Below are 22,321 nucleotides of genomic sequence, written 5' to 3'. Positions count from 1 at the left end.
TAATGGCCAATTCACATTTGTTTGAAGTAAAGTGTACTCTTGTTCTATCCCATACCTTTGAACAATCAACATACAACATCATCAACATGTTTTCTGTTAAGATTATAATTCACCAAAAAGTTCAGTTATCTTATATTTTCGATACTCAGTTACATTTTCCAGCATCCAATTCAACAATAGTTGTTCATATTAAAAAATTAAATAGTACATTACATACCATGGAATTTCAGCCTGAACCTTTGGGTTACTGAAGATTTCAGCAGCTTTGTGTCTCTTGTTTGTAGGGATAGGCTCACCTGCAGGTGTATAAGCATCGCAAACGACCTTCGCAAAACAAAATTAATTTCATAAATTTTTGTACTATTTCAATTTCAATCAACGTGACATGAAATGAAACAGCTTTCAAGTATAATATTAATAACACCTCTTACCAAAATATTGTTTCCGCCGCGGAAAGGATCTTTGAAAATTGCTTGAGGACTGAGGAAGAAAGAAAAGGCTAAAGTTAACGCATGCAGTAAAACTAGTAAATAGTAACATTTTAAAAGTATCGGTACAAAAAATCTTACTATAGGATCACTTCACTGTCTTCACCAGGGGCTTGTCCAGTGCTAGATCCATCATAGTTCCACTTAGGGAGCTCAGAGGGATGCGAAACAGGTTTTGATATGGTCTGAGCATAAAAAACATATATGTAAGATTACAATGAATAGCATGAGATAGAGATCAAACAATACCATAGTATGAATATCTATTAACATACCCTCGATTTGCTGCGCACATCGATTCCTGTTCCACCAATCCTGTTTCAGAAAAAAGCATCACAGAAGCTATGAACACTAACACCGACACATAGACACGGTGAAATACTAACAGAGACGGAGTAGAACGAAGTACCATATGTACTCAGCAATTATGCTGTCGGTGAACGGAGTGATGTCCAAATTAAGCAAATCCTCCACCCTATTGATGGTGCCATTTTCAGAGTTGATTGCCATCACTCTAAATTTAGCAGAACGCGCAACTTTCTTGTTTTGTTTCATAACTAAAGAACTCCACATCTTTGATGTGATCGGAGTTGCACACGGAGAGGTTTTCGTGATTCTCATCTGCCATTGCGTCGAAGGTGCCAAAATCTGCGCCATTTTCTACTCAACCAAAAAAAAAAGAAGAAAGAATCAAACACAAACACAAACATCACTCCATTAAGATACACATTGCATAATAATATTCATTCAAACACAAAAAACCAATCAAGAAGTAAACAATCATTCAAGAAAATATGCAAGAATACTTTGATAGTGTCAACAGAGAGAGCAAAGTTTACCAAGAATGTAACTTTTTGGAACCATCACACAATAAAAGTTAGTAAACATCAATCATAGCTACTAAACATCAATTAGCATAAAGTGAAAGCATATTGTAAGAACCAACATAAATTTTCACTAGCAAGATACTACAAAGATACAATTTTTCAAGGCATAAATAAATATTCATGAAAAAGGACGAAAAGGGCATTGAAGGAAGAAGGAGACTCACCAATACAGAGTTGAAAAATGGCAAAAACTTCAAAGGTTGGAAATGGGTTTGTTCAAGTGAAAAAAAGCCTTGTGTCAATGAAGCATATAGAGAGAGAGTGAGTGTAAAATAAGGGTTGGTGGTGGTTAAGGAAAGAAGTTTGTTGGCTATTGCAATAACGATAGGGGTGAGCTATTGAGTGGATGAAGTTTGTTTTTGGTCCCTTAAAGAGCACCAAGAGAAGCTTGGACTTTAAATATTTTAGATAAGGTTTCTCTTTCTTTCTTTCTTTTTTTATCCAATAATTGATTTTGAAGCTTAGATTCTATAATGGTTGGTGAATTTTATGTTTACAATCTTTGTGTACTTTTCTTACATCTTAGGTTACATTGATTTGCTTACAAACATTAATTTACAATATTTATTATATAGTTTTTGAATTTATACAATTATGATTTTTATGTCAAATTTTAACATTTAGTGAATATGATGATTGAGAAAATAATGCACGTGAAACTTATGTAGTATTACAATATATTTAAAGTTTTAATGCGAAAACTCTCATTTAATAAATTAGTACACAACTAACACTATTCATAGATTGATTAAGTTTTTAATTATACTGTATGTCTCGTAAGTTTTTCTTTAAGGTCACTGAAACTCATATTAAATTTATGAAAAATGCTAACCAGTGTTTTCAGGACAATGGTTAAAACTTTAAAAATAGTATTTTATCTTGATAATTTGCGTATTTAATACTTCAAAAATTGAAATATTAAATTTTCTATAATTTTTTTTTTGAATGTTTAACCATTGTCCTAAGGGCACTGGTTAGTGAGACCCTAAATTCATTTATCTATATAACTTTCCACAAATCTATAGCTTCCATATACTCTGCAAGTCTGCATTGCAAATTTTAACTTTTTAAATTTATTTAAAAATTGATGTATCTATCCTAAGGGTGTTTGCGGTGCGGTTTAGACAATTTTTACATAAAAAATCATCTGAACCGCAAGAGAAAAAAGTAAACGGTTTAGTTTGGTTGGCTTTTAAAAATAAAATCGAACCAACCCAAATCAAACTAATGCGGTTTGAGTTGGTTTGGATTTTCTTTAAAAAATTATTGAGCCATAAACATACACATATAGATGACAACATAATTTTGTATTTATTCATTTATGCGTTATATTTGGACAACAACTTTCCATTTAATATATAGAAATAAAATTAGATAAAAGTGGAATAAAAAACATAAAATAGTAACATAAAACAATATCAAAAATATTATAATGGAATAGAAAAAAAAAGAGGAGTGAAAGATTAGAGAAGATGAAAATGAAAAAGCAAAAGAGATGAGAAATTAAAGAATAAAAGGAGCATTAAATACGTAATTGAAATAGAGAACTGTAAAATAAAAATAATAAGATAAAAAAGAAATAACTTAAGAGATGAGAGATTAGAGAAAAAGAGGTGATATGTATTTTTCCTTGGAAAAGAAGAAGAGAAAAGACGCGATATCGCTAGGTGAGATTTGAGAAGACTTAAACTAAAACCTTTAGTGTAAGGAAGGGAAGATCATTTATAATCGTAAGACTAAGGCATAATAGGTTTGAGTTTAGATTGGATATGGGTTAAGTAAACGTTGGTTGTAACGTAATGCGGTTTTGTTCAGTTTGATTCGGTTTGTAAATTACAAACCGCAAACCGAACCGCGTGTTTTTGTTAAAAATGACCCAAACACATCTGAATCAAATATGGCTTTTTACAGTTTCAATTTGATTCGGGTCAGTTTTATAATTTTATATTGGACGGATTTAGTTTTGAACACCTCTAATCTAACATATATAAAATCTAAACATACATTTATTAATTCGGTAAAACTAAAAAGTTAAAATTTACAAGTTGACATTAATGTGTTTAGTTTCCAAGTTTTTAAATATTGTATGTTTGCAAGTTTCCTTCAATTTGTGTATTTTTTTTCTTTCTAAAAATGTTATTTAGCATTGACAAATGATTGATAGTTTTTTGTTTCCATCATTTTAATATCTTAATTATGCTCACCTTCTAGTTGGACAATAATGGAGAAGAAACAGTAGAAGATTTATATGACAACAATGGAGAACAAACAATGGAAGATTCATCGGACAACAATGAAGAAAAAACAATGGAAGACATGTTGAACAACAATAGAGAGAAAATAGTGGACAACAATGAAGAAGATAGAGAAAGACCAATATTAAATTTTGATTTAAATGAAGAGGCTGAATATGAATTTGATTTGAACAAATTTTCAGAAGAAGGAGGGTTTTCCCCCAGTGATTAAAAAGATGCTAAAGAAACTTTTTCATAAGTTTTATTAGAGACTTTGTAATGTGTAAATCTATGATATAGAAAGAAGTTTTTCTTTCTTCCTAAAAATCTTGTAGTAGCTTTTTTACTATACTTTGTGATTTTGAATCCAAATGAACGAGTTTTTCTTTATAAAAGTTCAGTAGATTTCTAAAGTGATTTTTGTAATCATTTTCTTACAATTTTTAGAGGGTTTTTTCATTAAATGTTTTTTATGATTTTGATTTAATATGATTAAAGTGTTTGTTATAATTTGGGATTGCTTTTAAGATATTCCTAAAATATTTTTTTAAGGTAACTTTTTTGGTAAACTAATTTATCAAATATTTAAGATGTTTTTTATATTCCTAAAATAATTCCTACATTTTTTTTATTTTCGTTTCGGTAAATAATTTCTAAAATAATTTTTTAGATAATCTTTTTGGTAACATAATTTATCAAATATTTAAAGATATTCTTTGAAATATTTTTGATATTTCTAAAATATTCTAAGATATTTCTACAGCAACAATTCCTAAACAATTTTCCTAAAATAATTCTCTAAAATGCCAAAATAATTAAGAATGATTTACCATGTGAAAGAAAAAAATATACCAAAAAATTAAAGGAATAGATAGAACTTATAAGTTGTGTTCTTATATTTTTAATAATGTGCAAGTGACTACAACCCAGTGACAATAAGTTTTCGGTGTTTAGGTATTTAAAAACTTCTTGTATTAAAATTGGATCACACTTCATTTGAACCGGTAATTGTCCTTCTCTTTCTAGTCTTTACTTATTCAAATGAGGAATTTTATATTTATCAGAACCATTGGCTTTCATGATCTCTATTATGCATAATTGCAATGTTACAAATATGTGATTGGACTTCACAGAAGAAAAGTTTTCAAATGACTTCACCACCGCACGAACAAGTTCATCAATAGTTTTAGGGGACTCCTTATGTTGTAATGATTGTATTGCACTAAAAATCCAAGGTCTAAGACATTCAAATCAGGAGAATTTTCAGGTTGACACATCAAATGAATATCAAATTCATCTTGTGTGGCTTCTTTAATGAACTCTTGATCATCATGATTAATATGAGTTCTTGCATTATCTTGTTGGATAAATATTGTAGTACCCAAATCATCTCTTGGCCATTTTTCCTTTATAGTCGGCAAGACTTTTTCAATAAGAAATGATCTTATGACATCTCTATTTACCGATGTTATTGCTTTTGTCTCCATTGTTCCTGCAACTCGGTTAGCACTTGTCCTTTTAGCGGGTTCCTTTGTAACAAATGGAAAAATACCAATTTTACCCGAAAAAATCTCATTTCCTTGTGAGTCAAATCTTGGTCGAGTTAGAGTAACTAAAAACATAACTTTGGCAATAAAATTTTTGCTTTTACATGTACCATGTGGTTCATCCTCCTCCGATAGCAAATAATAGTTCTCCGACTTTTTAGTCATATAAAACCACTTTTCATCAATATGAATAATATTGTGCATGCTTTTAAACATTGGATCATGTGGTATACCTTCAAGCATTGACAAACAAAATTTCAACCTAATTTTTTTGTTTTCTTCTTTTAACAGTGGCTTTATGGCATTTGAATGACGCCGTATAACTCCTGATTTTAAAAGCCTAAACACAGAAGTTGGATTTGTTTTCAACGCAAAAGATAAAGATCCGATGTTTGTTCTTTGTCTCAAAGGAATTTGACTAATTTGAGTAGGATCAATTTGAATTCTCTTACATCCACAATTTTTTATCTTCCTATGAGAGACATCATGTATTTCACTTTCTTTTGCTCTGTTACAAATACTTTGAATAGTTCTCCTAGAAACAGAAAATGATGAAGCCACCTCATTTGTTATTCCCCTACATAGTTTTCCATCAACACTTTTTGGTAGTAATGGTGATAAATAGCCGTGCGTTCTTCATTGCTTAAATTTTTTAATTTCTTTCTTTCACTATTTGGTTCATCTTCAATATTTTCTTCCCTAATTGGTACACCTTTAAAATTTTCTTCTTCAATATTTTCTTCACTATTTAATGCATCTTCAATATTTTCTTCCCTATTTAATTCAACTTCTACACCTATAAAAAACAGTAGCAAAACATGATATAAGTCAAACAATATATTCTTAAACTAAAATACTCCATAAAAATCATTTATATAATTCTAAAACAATAAAAAATTATTTATACAATTAAAAATCATCTTACACAATAAATTCTTAAATCAAGTTCATAGTTATACTCATAAATAAAATAAAATTTCCAAAATATTTATTCAAAAAATAAATATATACATACCGTGAAAAAAAATCCTACACAATACATATTTATTCAAAAAATAAATATGCATATAAAAATATACATATGCATACCGTAAAGAATGATTTTAAATAAATATGCATACCGTGAAAAAAAATATACTTAAAAAAAATAAATATATGCATAACGTAAAAAAAAGTCCTACACAATACATATTTATTCAAAAAATAAACATGCATACCGTAAAGAATGATTTTAAATAAATATGCATACCGTGAAAAAAATATACTTCAAAAAATTATTCTAAAAATATTTTTATTTAAAATTATTATACACAAAAATTAACTACCATAAATTACCCATTAACTACCATAAATTATTCACCCATTAACTACCATAAATTACCCATTAACTACCATTAACTACCATAAATTATTCACCCATTAACTACCATAAATTATTCATAGAGATAAAAATAAAAAAAATAAAAGAGAAAAAATAAGGAAAGAATAAATATAGTACCAATATTATTGTTGGTTTCTTCAATTTCTTCTACACCAACATTTAAATCGGGCAAATGATCTTCCACTTCTTCTACACCAATATTTAAATCTTGCAAATGATCTTCCACTTCTTCTACACCAATATTTAAATCTGGCAAAGGAGCAAATTCTACATTTAAATCTATATTACACATTGAATATTTAGTAATGTTTGAAGTCATATTTTATGAGTTTTATATCTTATAAACCTACAATATAAAGGTATATATACACTTCACCTATTAGTGATTTTGATTTTTTTTTGTGAGAAGAATAATAAAATTAGAGGGAAGTTGAATTTTAGATAAGTCATAAAATTTGAAGTAGAATTGGAGGGAAGATGAATTTTAAGTGTATGATGAAAAAAGAAAAGAAGAGTGTAGAGAGAGTTTGTAAAAAAAAAAAGAAGAAAGTTGAATTGGTGATTAGTGGAATCTAGGCATTAAATGTGGAGTGTCTAGGCAAGAGAAATGGTAGGCTGAATAATGAAAATGTAAGGGTAAATTTGGAAAAAATGTAAATATAGTTGTTTTTTTTGTTGTCTTGGTTATAGAGAATTTGGCAAGAGTGACAATTAAAAAGGAACAAAAGGAGTACTACTATATTGATTATCAGATTTGTCATAGAGCTGCAATATTAATCAAAATTCTATAATGTGTATAATAATATTATTCATGTGACTATTTCACACTTGTGGAATTGAAATATGGAGGGACAACTTAGAAAAACACTTACATACAATGACTATATGTTTAAGTTAACTAAGTACAAATACAGATTGATTTTTATTGGAGGAACAAGAGTAAATGAGATTGAGATATCTGAAATATTAAAAAGTATTATTCTATGTATTTCGCATGTTAAAGTTTTTTTTTAGGTTTTGATGGTGACAACTAAACAATAATAAAAGTGAATTACAAATATCATTAATTAAGAAATAAGTACAAAGCAAAGTGTATTTCTTAAAATAATTGTTATTTGTCTTTAACATAAAATTATTTTCTCTGTTTGTATTAGACTTTTTATTGGGTAAAATATGAGTGTAGAATAGTCTAGAAAGGGGTGTAGGGTTGAATAAACTAATCCCTAAAAATTAGTTTCAAATATCTTTTTGAAAATCAAAATTTTATTAAAGAAAATGTGTTGTGACGAAATTCGTACACTATATGTGATTTGTGATTGGAACGAATACACTATTAACATGATAATCAGAAAATAGAATGAAACTAAGAATAATTAATCGACTAAACAATCAATGTGTCAATTATGCTAATTTCAATTCACACAAGGTGTGTGATCGGAAAAATAACAAGTGTACTATTTTGCCTCTGTAGTAATAAAGGGAAAATTCCCCGAATATCGATCTCAAGGACTGCGTGAGATTATAGAGTTAGTCGCACTTCAATTAAACAAAAAGCCTTGGGGTTTTGGTTTTTGTGATTACAAATTAAATTGCAAATAAACTTAAAAAGGATGATTTAGCCAAAGATGAGTAACATGCCAGGGTAGGTGTGTGCATTAACATATGTAACAACTCTGAATCCTTATTCCAATAACAAAATCCAACTTATCAATTACCGGTTCTTAAGGGTATTTGCTCCTAAGTCCTTAGTGGGCAAACCTTTGAACATTCAATCCTAATCCCAAAGTCCTCTGAAATTATTGATGAAATCAAGTATTATAATTATCAAGAATAATCCGGTTACTATAGGGTATCCCTAGTCCTAGGTGATATCTACTATAGTATAATGGGATAAAAACACTAACAATGGAGGTCAATCCTAATTGCCAGTCATAAATCAATCCAGTTGGTCCGACGAGGAAAGCAGTAAAAACATTATACCATTAAATTGAACATGAAAGGAAAATATGTTATTGAAATTCGGAATTCAAAATCATTACAAATGTTAATCAGGGACACCCCCCTAGCATTGGGGGGTTTAGCTACTCATATCATCCAAAGAAATTACAAAGATATTAAATAAAGACATTACAATAGAGATGACGAACTTTGATCTTCAATGGCTTCCGCTCATGAGAGTTCTCCGTTCTTCTCCAATTGCATAGGCTTCTTCTCTCAATCCTCCAATTCTTCGTGTGGCAAAAAGATCCCTAATTCATCTTCAAAATCCTCCTAAATAGTGCAGACTCACTTAAGTTGGTTGGAAATTCCAAAAACACCCCTGCAGGCCATCCACTAAACTAAATAATAAAAATCAGCAAAATCAGCGTCATCACCCAACACGGGCCGTGTTGTGCAACACGGGCACCCGTGTTGGTCCCCTGGAATATTTATTTTTTTCACTTGGTCCCAGACTTAGCAACACGGGTCGTGTTGAGCAACACGGGTACCCGTGTTGCACCACTGTTTTCCTCTCTTCTCAAACTTTGCTCCTAGCGCTCTTCCTGACACGGCCCGTGTTGAGCAACACGGCCACCCGTGTCAGGCCTCCTGTAGCATGTTTTTGAAATTCCTTCAAAACTTCCGAGTTTCGCACTGATTTACTCCGGTTTCTCCATATGAACCTGAAAACATTAAAACATACAACCAAAGCATAAAATGACGAATAAAGAAATAAAACACTTAATAACAAAACTTAAACATACTTAAAAACAACGATAAAAATATGTGTGAAAACCACTGATCAAACTCCCCCAAACTTAAACCGTTGCTTGACCTCAAGCGACAATTACAAAAGTTAATGGCCTTCAAAGCACACGGTGTTCATACGTGAGATATCTGTCTGTATTGATCAAGAAACAGTGATTTGGCATTCACATGACGCGACGAGTTTTGTTACCACATTAATCCTCAAGCTCCCGTTTCGGATACCTCTCCAACTATGCTTTGCACTTAAGTCTCTTTCCGATTTTCCTCCTCTTTCATTCGGACAATCATATTAAGGCACTGCATTTCTTAAAATAATCATCACCTGCATGAGACGGATCAAGGCTTCTTATCATTATTATTTTTTTTTCCTGGCACCAAACTAGCAGCATTGGCTACTTTTTATTACCGATGAAATTTTCAAACTTTGCAGTTATATATTGTCCTTTTGGACGACGTTTGGGGATCAATCTCCTTTGGGCTGAATAACCGGGTGAGGGTTACCCAACTTAGCGAGCCGATTGCCTTTTACCGCCTTTTCATCATTTGGTGCCAATCTTTATATCTCTTTTTTTTTTTTTTCAACCAGCCACCATGCAAGTGAATCCGAGTTATGCCAGACTGTATCAATAAACTACTCGAGAAGTACTTCTCAGGAGACAAGTACTATGGTGCAAATCTACACGTTAGACTCGTATCTCTTTCAGGGAACCAAGGGTGCTTAAACAAACCTCTTGTCACATTATTCCGCATTTCCTGTCCTCAAACAATCCTCGCTTCATCTCTATATACTATTCCCGATCGCTCTTTAGGATCAAAACTTCTTCAACAAAAATTTAAAATTTCGGTAAAAATTTGGTATTTCGGTAAAAATTTGGGCAGAATTCACTTTATGGTTTCACATCATACCAGTAACATAAAACTAAAATAAAATGCACAGAGAAGAGCCTCCCCCAAACTTGAACTAAACATTGACCTCAATGTTTCAGAACGAGTTCGAGAGAGGTGACTCACAGAGGGTAATGCACTCTCATGATCACTTCCAAGCTTTCACCAGAGACGTCCTCTTTTATTTCCTGAAAATAAAGTAAACAAACAAAGAAATTAATTATTAACACTGTGGGTTGCCTCCCACGAAGCGCTTCGTTTAACGTCGCATGGCTCGACGGTCCATTACCCTTTATTATGGAGGGTATTTCCTTTTCCAAACCTTGTTGCTTGTCACTTTCGCAACCACTAACTCATGAAGACGAAAAGCATTCACCGCTTTTCTCCTTAATTTACTTCCCACATTCTTGGTCTTTCCTTGATCTTTCTCCTCCACCTTCTTCCTGACTTCCTTAGCTTTCTTAAGATTTTTGACAACTACATAAGATGGTTCCACCCAGGAGGCTATGCTTGACACTTTTTCTTGGAGCTGTTTAGACTTCTTGTTCTTTTCCTCACTTTCTGTCATACCATCAGAAGTTTGATCATTCACAACCGCCCTCTGTCTTTTGACTCCTAACATCTTCAACGTTACTTCTTCATCAAAAGATTTCAGCGTCAGCGTTCCTTTTTCAATGTCGAGGTTGCAGCGGCCTGTCGACAAAAATGGCCTCCCAAGAAGGATAGGAGTTTCTTCGTCTTCCGGAATGTCCATGATGTGGAAGTCAACCGGGAATACAAATTTATCAACTTCCACTAGTACATCTTCAGCTACCCCATATGATTTCTTAACGGTGTGATCGGCAAACCTTAACTGGGTCTTACTTTCACTAATCTTTTCCAACTCAAGCTTTTTGAAAATGGACAAAGGCATTAAACTCACACTAGACCCAGAATCGAGGAGTACCTTTTTAAATGCTATATTCTTGATGGTGCATGGTATCGCCACCGCCCCAGGGTCTTTCCTCTTTATTGGGATCTTTCTTGCTGTCGAGACTATACCACACTTCTCGGTTGCAATTTTTGGCCCTCCTCCTAGTGATCTCTTTTTCGCCAACACCTCCTTCATAAATTTTTTATACAAGGGCATGTGTTCAAGTGCTTCAAAGAATGGTAGATTTACCTCTAACTTTTTGAACAATTTTGTAAACTTTTCAAAGTCTTTCTCTCTTGAAACCTTCTTTGTCACTCTGGAGGGGAAAGGTAGTTTTATCACCGGTTCAACGTCTTTCTTATTTTTTTCTTCAATTGGTTTAACCGGTGGTACCACAACTTCTGGCTCTTTTGGATTCTCTCTTATTTCCAGATCCACCTCTATTACCATGGGGTCATCTATTTCCTCTTTCTCTTTTTCTTTTTCAGATTCTGCTACTCTCCTACTTCTTGTAGTAACAGCATTAATCTTCTCTTGGTCTTTCGGATTTTTCACAGTTGAGCTCGGAAGGGTACCTTGTGCCTGTAGAGTGAGATGTTGTGCTATCTGCCCCACTTGAACTTCCAGATTTTTAATTGAAGCCGAAGTGTTTCTGTGGTTGTTTCTTGTTTCCTCTTGGAACTGAGAACACTGCCCAGCTAATCTTTCAATTGCCACTTCCCACTCTGCCTTCTGGGTACCTTGTTGTTGTTGATCTTTCCAAGCAAAATTTGGATGATTCTTCCACCCTGGATTATAGGTGTTAGAATACGGGTTGTTTTGCCTTAGGAATTTGATTTCTTCAATCTGCTTGGGAGTAGCGAAACAGTACACCGTTTGGTGTGGGCCATTACAGATTTCACAGCTGACAGGTTGAGCTTGTTGAACTTGAGCCACCTGTTGTTTACCTATATTCATAGCCTTCAATTTCTTTTCAACTTCTGCGGCTATCGCATCTTCAACCCGAGTTTTAGAAGTCTCCAGCTTGAGATCAATGATTCCTTCCGGTTTGCTAGCACACCTGTCATACAATTCCAAATGCTCATTTGCAGCTATTGCTTCAATGATTTTGATGATTCCTGAGGCTGTTGTGAAATTTGTCGAGCCTCCAGCTGCTGTATCAATTAACTGCTTTGTTTTGATTCTGAGCCCATTGACAAATACTTGCATCTGTTCAGTCTTGTCCATGTTGTGAGTGGGACATGCCACTAGAATTCTTTTGAATCTTTTGTAGGCATCTCCTAAGGGCTCACCCTCCTGCTGCTTGAAATTTAGAATGTCATACCTCTTCCTTATAAATACCGAAGCGGGAAAATACTCATTTAAGAAAGCTTTTTCCATCTCTTCCCATGATGTAATGCTGCCCGCTGGAAGGGAATAAAACCACTCTTCTGCTTCTTCTGCCAAGGTGAATGGAAACATTCTCAGCTTCTTGGCCTCTTCTGTATGACCTTCGATTTTTAAAGTTGTACTCATGGTCAGAAACCTCTGTAAGTGCTTGTTTGCATCTTCATTAACCTTTCCGGTGAAAGGCTTTCTTTCGAGCTGAGTGATGGTGCTTGGGTGCAATTGAAAATTAGGGACATTCACCGGTTGGTTGATAATTGTTTGTCTTCCCCCTGGTGTATTTGCAACTCCATAGTCTCCGAGGAGTCTCTCCGGTGGTGGTACCTCGCCCATGACTTCTTCTTCACTTTCAGAACCTGAATGAACTGTCACAACTTCTTCTTCGGATTCCAGTTTAGCTCGATGAGCTTGTCTGCGCCTGGCGTGAAAAGTCCTTTCAATTTCTGCGTCAAAAAGAAATTCTGCTGAGGCCTTGCCTCGCATAAACAGATTAGACAATTATTAGAATGAGGAAACAAATAATATAAAATTTTTTTATTTTTTTTTTTATATTTTTTTTTTGAAAATAAAATTTTAGTCGCAGAGCAACAAAATTCTAATTGAAAAAAAACTAAAACTCTACAATTTTCGGCAGTCCCCGGCAACGGCGCCAAAAACTTGATCGGAAAAATAGCAAGTGTACTATTTTGCCTCTGTAGTAATAAAGGGAAAATTCCCCGAATATCGATCTCAAGGACTGCGTGAGATTATAGAGTTAGTCGCACTTCAATTAAACAAAAAGCCTTGGGGTTTTGGTTTTTGTGATTACAAATTAAATTGCAAATAAACTTAAAAAGGATGATTTAGCCAAAGATGAGTAACATGCCAGGGTAGGTGTGTGCATTAACATATGTAACAACTCTGAATCCTTATTCCAATAACAAAATCCAACTTATCAATTACCGGTTCTTAAGGGTATTTGCTCCTAAGTCCTTAGTGGGCAAACCTTTGAACATTCAATCCTAATCCCAAAGTCCTCTGAAATTATTGATGAAATCAAGTATTATAATTATCAAGAATAATCCGGTTACTATAGGGTATCCCTAGTCCTAGGTGATATCTACTATAGTATAATGGGATAAAAACACTAACAATGGAGGTCAATCCTAATTGCCAGTCATAAATCAATCCAGTTGGTCCGACGAGGAAAGCAGTAAAAACATTATACCATTAAATTGAACATGAAAGGAAAATACGTTATTGAAATTCGGAATTCAAAATCATTACAAATGTTAATCAGGGACACCCCCCTAGCATTGGGGGGTTTAGCTACTCATATCATCCAAAGAAATTACAAAGATATTAAATAAAGACATTACAATAGAGATGACGAACTTTGATCTTCAATGGCTTCCGCTCATGAGAGTTCTCCGTTCTTCTCCAATTGCATAGGCTTCTTCTCTCAATCCTCCAATTCTTCGTGTGGCAAAAAGATCCCTAATTCATCTTCAAAATCCTCCTAAATAGTGCAGACTCACTTAAGTTGGTTGGAAATTCCAAAAACACCCCTGCAGGCCATCCACTAAACTAAATAATAAAAATCAGCAAAATCAGCGTCATCACCCAACACGGGCCGTGTTGTGCAACACGGGCACCCGTGTTGGTCCCCTGGAATATTTATTTTTTTCACTTGGTCCCAGACTTAGCAACACGGGTCGTGTTGAGCAACACGGGTACCCGTGTTGCACCACTGTTTTCCTCTCTTCTCAAACTTTGCTCCTAGCGCTCTTCCTGACACGGCCCGTGTTGAGCAACACGGCCACCCGTGTCAGGCCTCCTGTAGCATGTTTTTGAAATTCCTTCAAAACTTCCGAGTTTCGCACTGATTTACTCCGGTTTCTCCATATGAACCTGAAAACATTAAAACATACAACCAAAGCATAAAATGACGAATAAAGAAATAAAACACTTAATAACAAAACTTAAACATACTTAAAAACAACGATAAAAATATGTGTGAAAACCACTGATCAGTGTGTGACTTGAATTTATTTAATTGATCAAGAAATCTTCGATTGTAGATTTACAAAGATAATCGCCAAGAGGATTGTTTAGATACTTGGTGATTATCTAAGTCTAACACAAGCCTAAATTTACACATAAATCACTAGGATATGATAAGACACGACAACAGGCAATTTCTAAAAAAACAATAAAATCTACGCATACATTATGCAGGAAATTAAGTTTTCCACCGTTTTGACAATTGTTTACAATGCTTTTTAATATGACCAAATGATTCACGATAATGCTAAAAAAAATTAAAAAAGCTCTGATTTGAACCTTCCTTCTAGTGATGTATACAACGATGAAACTGCTTTCCTCAAGGTTTTCACCCAACCTTGATCTTTCACCTTCTAGATTCAAGAATTATGCTCCAAGCCTCTATAAACAATGACCTTTGCTCAACCTCGTTTATCCTTTATTTGAACCTTGATTTGTTCGAAGGAACTAGATAATCCACTTAACCACTTCATCTGTAACACCTTTCACTAAGGCATACCGAATATTTCTTGGAGAAAAAACACCTTATTTTACTTACTAGGTTGTCAACTACAACTTCACAATAACAACTTTCTTTGTCAATTATGGAATCTCAAACTCCACAAAAAGTTATATCCTAAAGACAATCCTCTTAATAGATCTTACACTCCTAGAGTTAAGAGCTAGACGCACAAACATGGCGAATGCTAGAGGTTGAAAAAGAAACGAATTTCAGATGCAATCTCAAAACAAAGTCTTAAAGCGATTTTTGAAAGTTGAGAGAAAAATGTTTTATGTATGAGTCGTGTTGTGTGTTCACGTTTTTGGGAACTTATTGTATAAAAGATTGTAAAATATAATTAATATATATATATATATATATATTTATATATGCTGGAGAAATGCACTAAAAATTAGAGAAAATACACTAATTTGAGTCATGGTGAAAATCATGATTCGAGTTGAACAAAAGAATGGTTTGAATCAAGAATTTAAAACCCAAAATTTTGTGTCACTGATTCGAATAACACAACCAGAAGCAAAGTCCAAAATCTAAACTTCAACCATGATTCAAATCAACCATGTACGTGATTCAAATCAGGCTTTCATGTGATTTAAATCACACTTACAGAAGGAAAACATGTTTTTCTCATTCATATATTTATTCGAATAATCCATATATCTAATTCGAATCACACTTTTAAAAAATTGAATTTTAAGAAATGTGAAGTGTTAATTTGAATTGAGAGATAGTATGATTGGAATCATGCATGCATGAGTTTCTTGATTCAAAATGTTTATTAATTGACTTGAATCATATTGCATTGACTTGAGGCACAGTGTATTGATTTATACATGCAAAAATGAATTAACACTCAATCCTAAAATGCAAAATTTAATTGAAAGGAGACTCAATTACGAAAATGATAAAATAATAGATAACCAAGAGACAAGCAACAAAACCCTATCAGAGCAAAGCCACTTCAGTCTCCCATTTTCTGATGCTTGACAACTTGCAAATCTTGTAGTTGGAGTTGAGTCGACCGGGCATAAGAAAAGTGTGATCAGTGCTTTCATGCCCCCTCCCCTAAAACATTGCAAAATACCAAATCTGCAAAAAAATAAATCAACATACTAGACTCGTTACAACTTCTCCTCCTTTGATAAGATCAAAAAGAAATAGATAGTAAGGAGCCTACACTCAAATAACCAGCAAATACATAATATAATTCATAGAAAGAACATTAAACATAGCTAAAGAGGGATGTACACAAAATAAGAAGATTATGTCATAAATAACAAACTATAAACATGTCAAATGCAACAAATATGCAAAAACGACATGGATAGAAATATATCCCCAAAACATAAATAATTAATATATACAATTATTAAAGGATAAATAATGCATAACCAAATCAAAAATATATCACTCATCAATGACATTTCAAACTCTCTCTACATGATACCAAAAAACACTCTATATAATGACTCGATAGTGGGTCCAAATATAACATCATCAACATATACATAAACTAAAAAAATATGTGATCCTTTACGCCTTATAAACAAAATAGTACTCACATTTCCATAATTAAATCCTTTCTCAGTAAAAAAGCCACTAAGACACTGATACTAAACTTTATGAGCTTGTTTGAGAACATAAAGAGCTCTTTTTAATTTAAAAACTCAATCAGGATTTTCATGGTCCTCAAATTCAGGAGGTTGAGAAACATAGACTTCTTCATTTATAAAACTGTTAAGGAAAACAGATTTAACATCCATCTAATATAACTTAAAGTTCGGGCAACATGGGGATGCCAAAAGGAGTTAAATCGCCATAAGATGGGCTACGTGAGCATATGTCTCCTAATGGTAAATCTCTTTATCTTTAAGGTATCCTTTTGCCACTAGTCTAGCTTTATTTTGATTAATTATGCTATTTTTTGCTCGGTTTGTTTCTAAAACCCATCTAGTGCCAATGACGGTTTTGCTTTGAAGACGTGCAACAAGATCCCATGCACCATTTTATTTAAATTGAATGAGCTATTATTGCAAATCAAAGAGCCATCCATCATCAATCATGAGAAATGAAAGTAGAGTAATTACAAAAATTATTGACTTGAGACCTAATACTTACACCTTTTTTTTTATGTCTCTTAGTATGTGGTATAACTGGTGGTCCTTTACAACAATTTATTTTTGAGGTAGCTTTGTTGAGGTCTCTTGTTTATCACCCTCATGTTCATTGTCCTCTTTATCATCCTTTATGTCCTTACCTTTTGAAAGATCATCTTTAGGAGTGTCGTCTTTGACTATATTTTTTGTTATTACATTTGAAACATCAAAACTAGAAAGAATGCATTCCCCATTTCTTAGGGGTTTGGCTTTATTTAATAAAAAAACATGAATTGGCTTTTCAACAAATGTGAAATTAAGTAATACACATTTGTGATTAAATAGGAAATGAGTACGGTCCTCATTTTCAGATCATAAGAGGCCTTTCTAGTATCATAATCATTTTAGTTCTTTGTGGGTTTTATAGTAGAAACACACTCAACGGCCGTTTTAGGGATAAAAGGGTCGTCTTAGATGGATGCCCAAATAATCTTATCAACCAACATCATGTGAAGATTCATGTTATCTTTCTAATACGCATTATTTTTGCCTTTAAAAAAAAGGAGATATATTGTACATTCTCTTCAACCTGTCCTTTCTTGTATTCTCAACTTTAGAAGTTGCAAAGCCTGATCAAATAATAGCTCTGAAGCCAATTGTTTGGTAGAATATGAGTGTAGAATGGTCTAGGAGGAGGGGTTGAAATGAATAAACCAATTCCCAAAAACTAATTTCAAATATATTTTAAAAAATTAGAGTTTTATAAAAAATGTTGCAGTAAAATTCATACAATAGATGTGATTTGCAATTGGAACAATTACATTATTAACACGATAATCGGAAATATAATCGATGAAGAATAAAGAATTGACTAAACAATCAGAGTGTTAATTATGGTAATTTTAATTCACACGAGGTTTATAAATTTATAGAGATATTCACCAAGAAGATTGTTTAGAAACTTAGTCTAACACAAACCTAAATTTGCACAAAAATCACTATAAGCTGATAAAACCTAGCAACATGCAATTTGTAGAAAATGATAAAACCTAAGCATGTAAATTTTATGGGGAAAATTAAAAGAGATAGGCAAAAGAAGATAGGGCACCAAATTTATATTAGTCCAGCACATTCGTCCTCACTAGTGTTTAATTCAATATCCAATTGCAAGCCATTGAAAATTCACAGGTTTTCAACTATTTGGACAATGGTTTACAAGGTCATTTAATATCACTAGATGATTTAAGATAATGCAAAACCAAAAAATATCTGATTTGAATCTTCCTTCTAATGGTGTATACAACGATAGAACTGTTTTCCTCAAGGTCTTCACTCAAACTTGATCTTCCACCTACCAGATTTAAGAATTTTGCTCTAAGTCTCCGTCCCCAACAACCTTTACTAAGACATGCTAGCCACTTATACGAACCTTGATATGTCCAAATGAACTAGAAACTCCACTTCATCCTTAGAACCCTCGACATACAGTAGCCCTACCAAAAGATTTATTAGAGAAAAGAACACCTTTTTCTTATTGGATTGTCAACCCCAATTGCACAATAACAACTTGCTTTTTTAATTCTGAAATCTCAAACTACACAAAATGATAGGTCGTAACATCCTTCCTCTTGACAGATCCCACGCTCATAAAGTAGCTAGACACACGAACATGTTGAATGCTAAAGGTTGAATATGCAGTTGATTTCAGATGCAATCTCAAAACAAAGTCTCAAAACGATTTACGAAAGTTGAGAGAAAAATGTTTTATGTATAAGTTGGGTTTTGTGTTAAAATTTTTGTGAACTTATTATATGAGATATTGAAAAATAAGGTTTATATTTGTGTTGGAGAAATGCAATAAAACCCAGAATGAGGAAAATAAGGTTTATATCTCAAGTCGAATGAGATATTGACTATAACGACCGTTTTTCTTTAATTATTTATTTATGTGAATTAATTGTGCATTATGTGTTAATTATATGTTTAATTGATTTTATGTTGTTTTATTTGGGGATTGTTAGTAAATAATATAAGATAGTAGGTGTTGTTGATTACTGGGCCTAAGTCGGTATTAGTAAGTGAGGGGTGTTAGTTAGAGCCCATTAGTAATTTAAGATAGTAAGGGTTTAGCTAAAACAAGGGTTTTAGAGGAAATAGAAATTAGAAGTTCATTTTGGGGTTTTGGTGAAAGAAGAGAAGAGTGGAGTGAAGAGAAAGAGGGGAATCTCAATATTGAAGCTAGAGTTGTCTTTAATCCAAACCTAAGGTAAGGGTGGGATTCTTTCATGCTAAAGGGATGTATGATGATGTTTTGGGTGGGATTTAATTGTATGTTGCATCCATGGAAGTTGTGTGTAGAGATGTTAGGGTCTATGAACAAATGCTTGATTTGATGATTTGAAATGTGTTTAATTGATGTTTGATGATGTTATGATGTTATAAGACCCATAATATGTGTTGTATTTGTGTTGATACCATGTATTCTGTGGTTTTTCGTGATGTTTGATGTTTTCCAACTTGATTGGGTTGAGTTTAGGGGTTTTGGGATGGGTTTCGTATGCTGTTTTCTGTGTTTGGGGTTTTCTAAAAATTTCCAGTTCGCGCCGCAAACCCTTGTGCGCGCCGCGAACCCCTTGGCAGAAACTTTGGAAGTTCTGGATCTGCTCAGTTCGCGCCGCGACCCCTTGTTGGCAGAAAGTTGGAGATTTTTGGATTCACTCAGTTTGCGCCGCGACCCCTTGTTGGCGCCGCGAACTGCTTGGCAGAAGCTTAGGATTATTTGGTTCACTCTGTTCGCGCCGCGAACCCTGTTTTGCAGAACTTTTTCTAAACTTTGAAATGCTGTATCTTTTGAACCGTAACTCCTTTTTAAGTGTCGTTTGAACCTACGTGAAGCCCTAATTGATGTCTTTCCGTAGAATATGCTTAGTATAACTTTGAATACTCTTGGAATCTTCTTGAATTGGATTTTGTTGACATTGGATATCCGGAATTGATCATGTCGTTTAAGTTGATCATGTCGTTTACGTGGATTGTGTTGTTCGAGTCGATTATGTCGTTAAGTGTGATTGTGAATGTGCATCATTAAGTCACATTCATTGCATTGTTTGAGACGGCCCTAGTGGCAAATGTTTGAGATGGCCCTTGTGGCGAATGTTTGAGACGGCCCAATGGCAATTGTTTGAGACGGGAGTTTTACTCCAATGGTACCACATGCATTTGCATTGTTCGAGTTGCATAAGTAAAGTCGTATGATGAGTCGTATTTGAATATTTGCGTGTGCATAACATGAATGTTATCTTGTGTCAATTTTATGGTTGTTTCGTTGAGCATATGTGATAAATGACTATGTATGCCTTAATTGAGATTGATATTATTATTGTCGGTAAGATGTTGAATGATGTGAATAGTAGTAAGTGATATATGTTGGGAAGTGGTGACCCATGTATGATTATTTCTCCGCTTTTAATATTATCATACGCTTCTTTATAATGAATGATATCTCACCCTTTCTGTTTAAATGTTACCCTCCGTTGGTAACGTGCAGGTAATGACGCGGAGTAGTCGTGTACCTATAGCTCGAGTCGGTGTGTGTCGATGCTCTGATACGTAGCACTCGGGGAACGTTGGATTACTTGTTTATGTTTTGGTTTCTTGTGTTTATCCTTGTTAAACCTTGTCCTTATATTATGCTGAGACTTTTTAGATGTATCGTGCCGTGTTTGGCCGTGATATTATGAGTTGTATTGTTGTTGACATATGATTTTCCGCTGCGATGCAAGTACTTGATTGGCTGACAATGATTAATGATTTCGATATTGTTCTCCTACATGTGTGTTACGTATCTAAGTGATTGAGCATGATATATGTATGTAATTTTGTTGTTTAAAATGCGACGCTCCGAATCGTTATGTTCTATTTGCTTGAAATTTTGTACTCTGGTATTCCTCTTTATTGCGGGGTAGATTTGGGGTGTTACATTAGTGGTATCAGAGCAGGTCGGTCTTGTCCGGCCATGTGTCGTGTCGTAGTGTAGTCTAACAAGCGTATATTGTTGTTTGTGCTGATTGCTTTTGTGTTGTAGTGAAGACTTGTGATGGCTGGGAGGAATGATGCTGCGATATCTGCTGCTTTGGAAGCAATGGCTCAGGCTTTTGAGAACCAACCGAATGGTGGAGAGAGTGCTGCTTCTCAGAGTTTGGCTACCTTCCAAAGAGAGAACCCTCCTGTGTTTAAGGGAACTTATGATCCTGATGGCGCATTGACATGGCTTAAGGAGATTGAGAGGATTTTCCGTGTCATGGATTGCACTCCTGAACAGAAGGTTCGTTATGGGACTCATATGCTAGCAGTTGAGGCGGATGATTAGTGGCTAGAGACCCGTAGGAGATTGGAAGCGAGTGGTGAGGAGATCTCTTGGATTGTGTTTCGCATGGAGTTCTTAAGGAAGTACTTTCCTGAAGATGTCCGTGGCAAGAAGGAAATTGAATTCCTTGAGCTAAGTCAAGGGAACAAATCTGTTGTGGAGTATGCTGCTAAGTTTGGTGAATTGGCAAAGTTTTACCAACACTATGATGGGCCGAATGGTGAGTTTTCCAAGTGCATTAAGTTTGAGAATGGGTTGCGTCCGGAGATTAAGAAAGCAATTAGTTACCAGAAGATTCGTATCTTTGCTGATTTGGTTGATTGTTGTCGGATCTATGAAGAGGATAACAATGCTCATTATCGTGTGATAAGTGAGAAGAGGGGAAAGGGTTATCAAGGTCGTGGTAAGCCTTATGAAGCTTCGAGTGGAAAGGGCGAGCAGAAAGCGGTTGAGGGTAAGAGAACTACTGGGGGAGATGCTCCTGCTGGTATTGTGTGCTTCAAGTGTGGCAAGGTTGATCACAAGAGCACGTCGTGTAATGTTGATGCTAGAAGATGCTACCGTTGTGGGAAGTTTGGTCATGCATCGTCCGGTTGTACGCATAAGGATATGGTGTGTTTCAACTGTGGTGAAGAAGGCCATATTAGAAGCAAGTGTCAGAAGCCCAAGAAGGAACAATCTAGTGGGAAGGTGTTCGCCTTGTCGGGAACTCAGACCACTAGTGAGGATTCACTCATCAGAGGCACATGTTTCATTAATAGCATTCCTTTAATTACTATTATTGATACCGGTGCTTCTCATTGTTTTATATCTGCTGATTGTGTTAATCGCTTGGGTCTTGTGTT

At 34.1% G+C, this 22,321-nt stretch overlaps 1 protein-coding gene across 1 annotated transcript in view; it reads right to left on the bottom strand.

Moving 5' to 3' along the window:
• Positions 1-1,749, bottom strand: part of LOC131595487 (glutamine synthetase leaf isozyme, chloroplastic) — a 3,520-nt gene extending 1,771 nt beyond the window's left edge. The window contains exons 1-7 of the mRNA XM_058867838.1: positions 1,540-1,749; positions 898-1,148; positions 764-803; positions 570-673; positions 432-480; positions 218-324; positions 14-55 (exon numbers count right to left, since the gene is read on the bottom strand). Of these exons, the coding sequence (XP_058723821.1) occupies positions 14-55; positions 218-324; positions 432-480; positions 570-673; positions 764-803; positions 898-1,145 (590 nt within the window). The 5' untranslated portion in view covers positions 1,146-1,148; positions 1,540-1,749. The remainder of the gene's footprint in view (positions 1-13; positions 56-217; positions 325-431; positions 481-569; positions 674-763; positions 804-897; positions 1,149-1,539) is intronic.
• Between the last annotated feature and the right edge of the window lie 20,572 nt (positions 1,750-22,321).

Source organism: Vicia villosa, linkage group LG4 (genome assembly GCF_029867415.1).
Source record: "Vicia villosa cultivar HV-30 ecotype Madison, WI linkage group LG4, Vvil1.0, whole genome shotgun sequence".
Lineage (NCBI taxonomy): Eukaryota > Viridiplantae > Streptophyta > Magnoliopsida > Fabales > Fabaceae > Vicia > Vicia villosa.
This window is presented reverse-complemented; position numbering and strand designations above follow the sequence as displayed.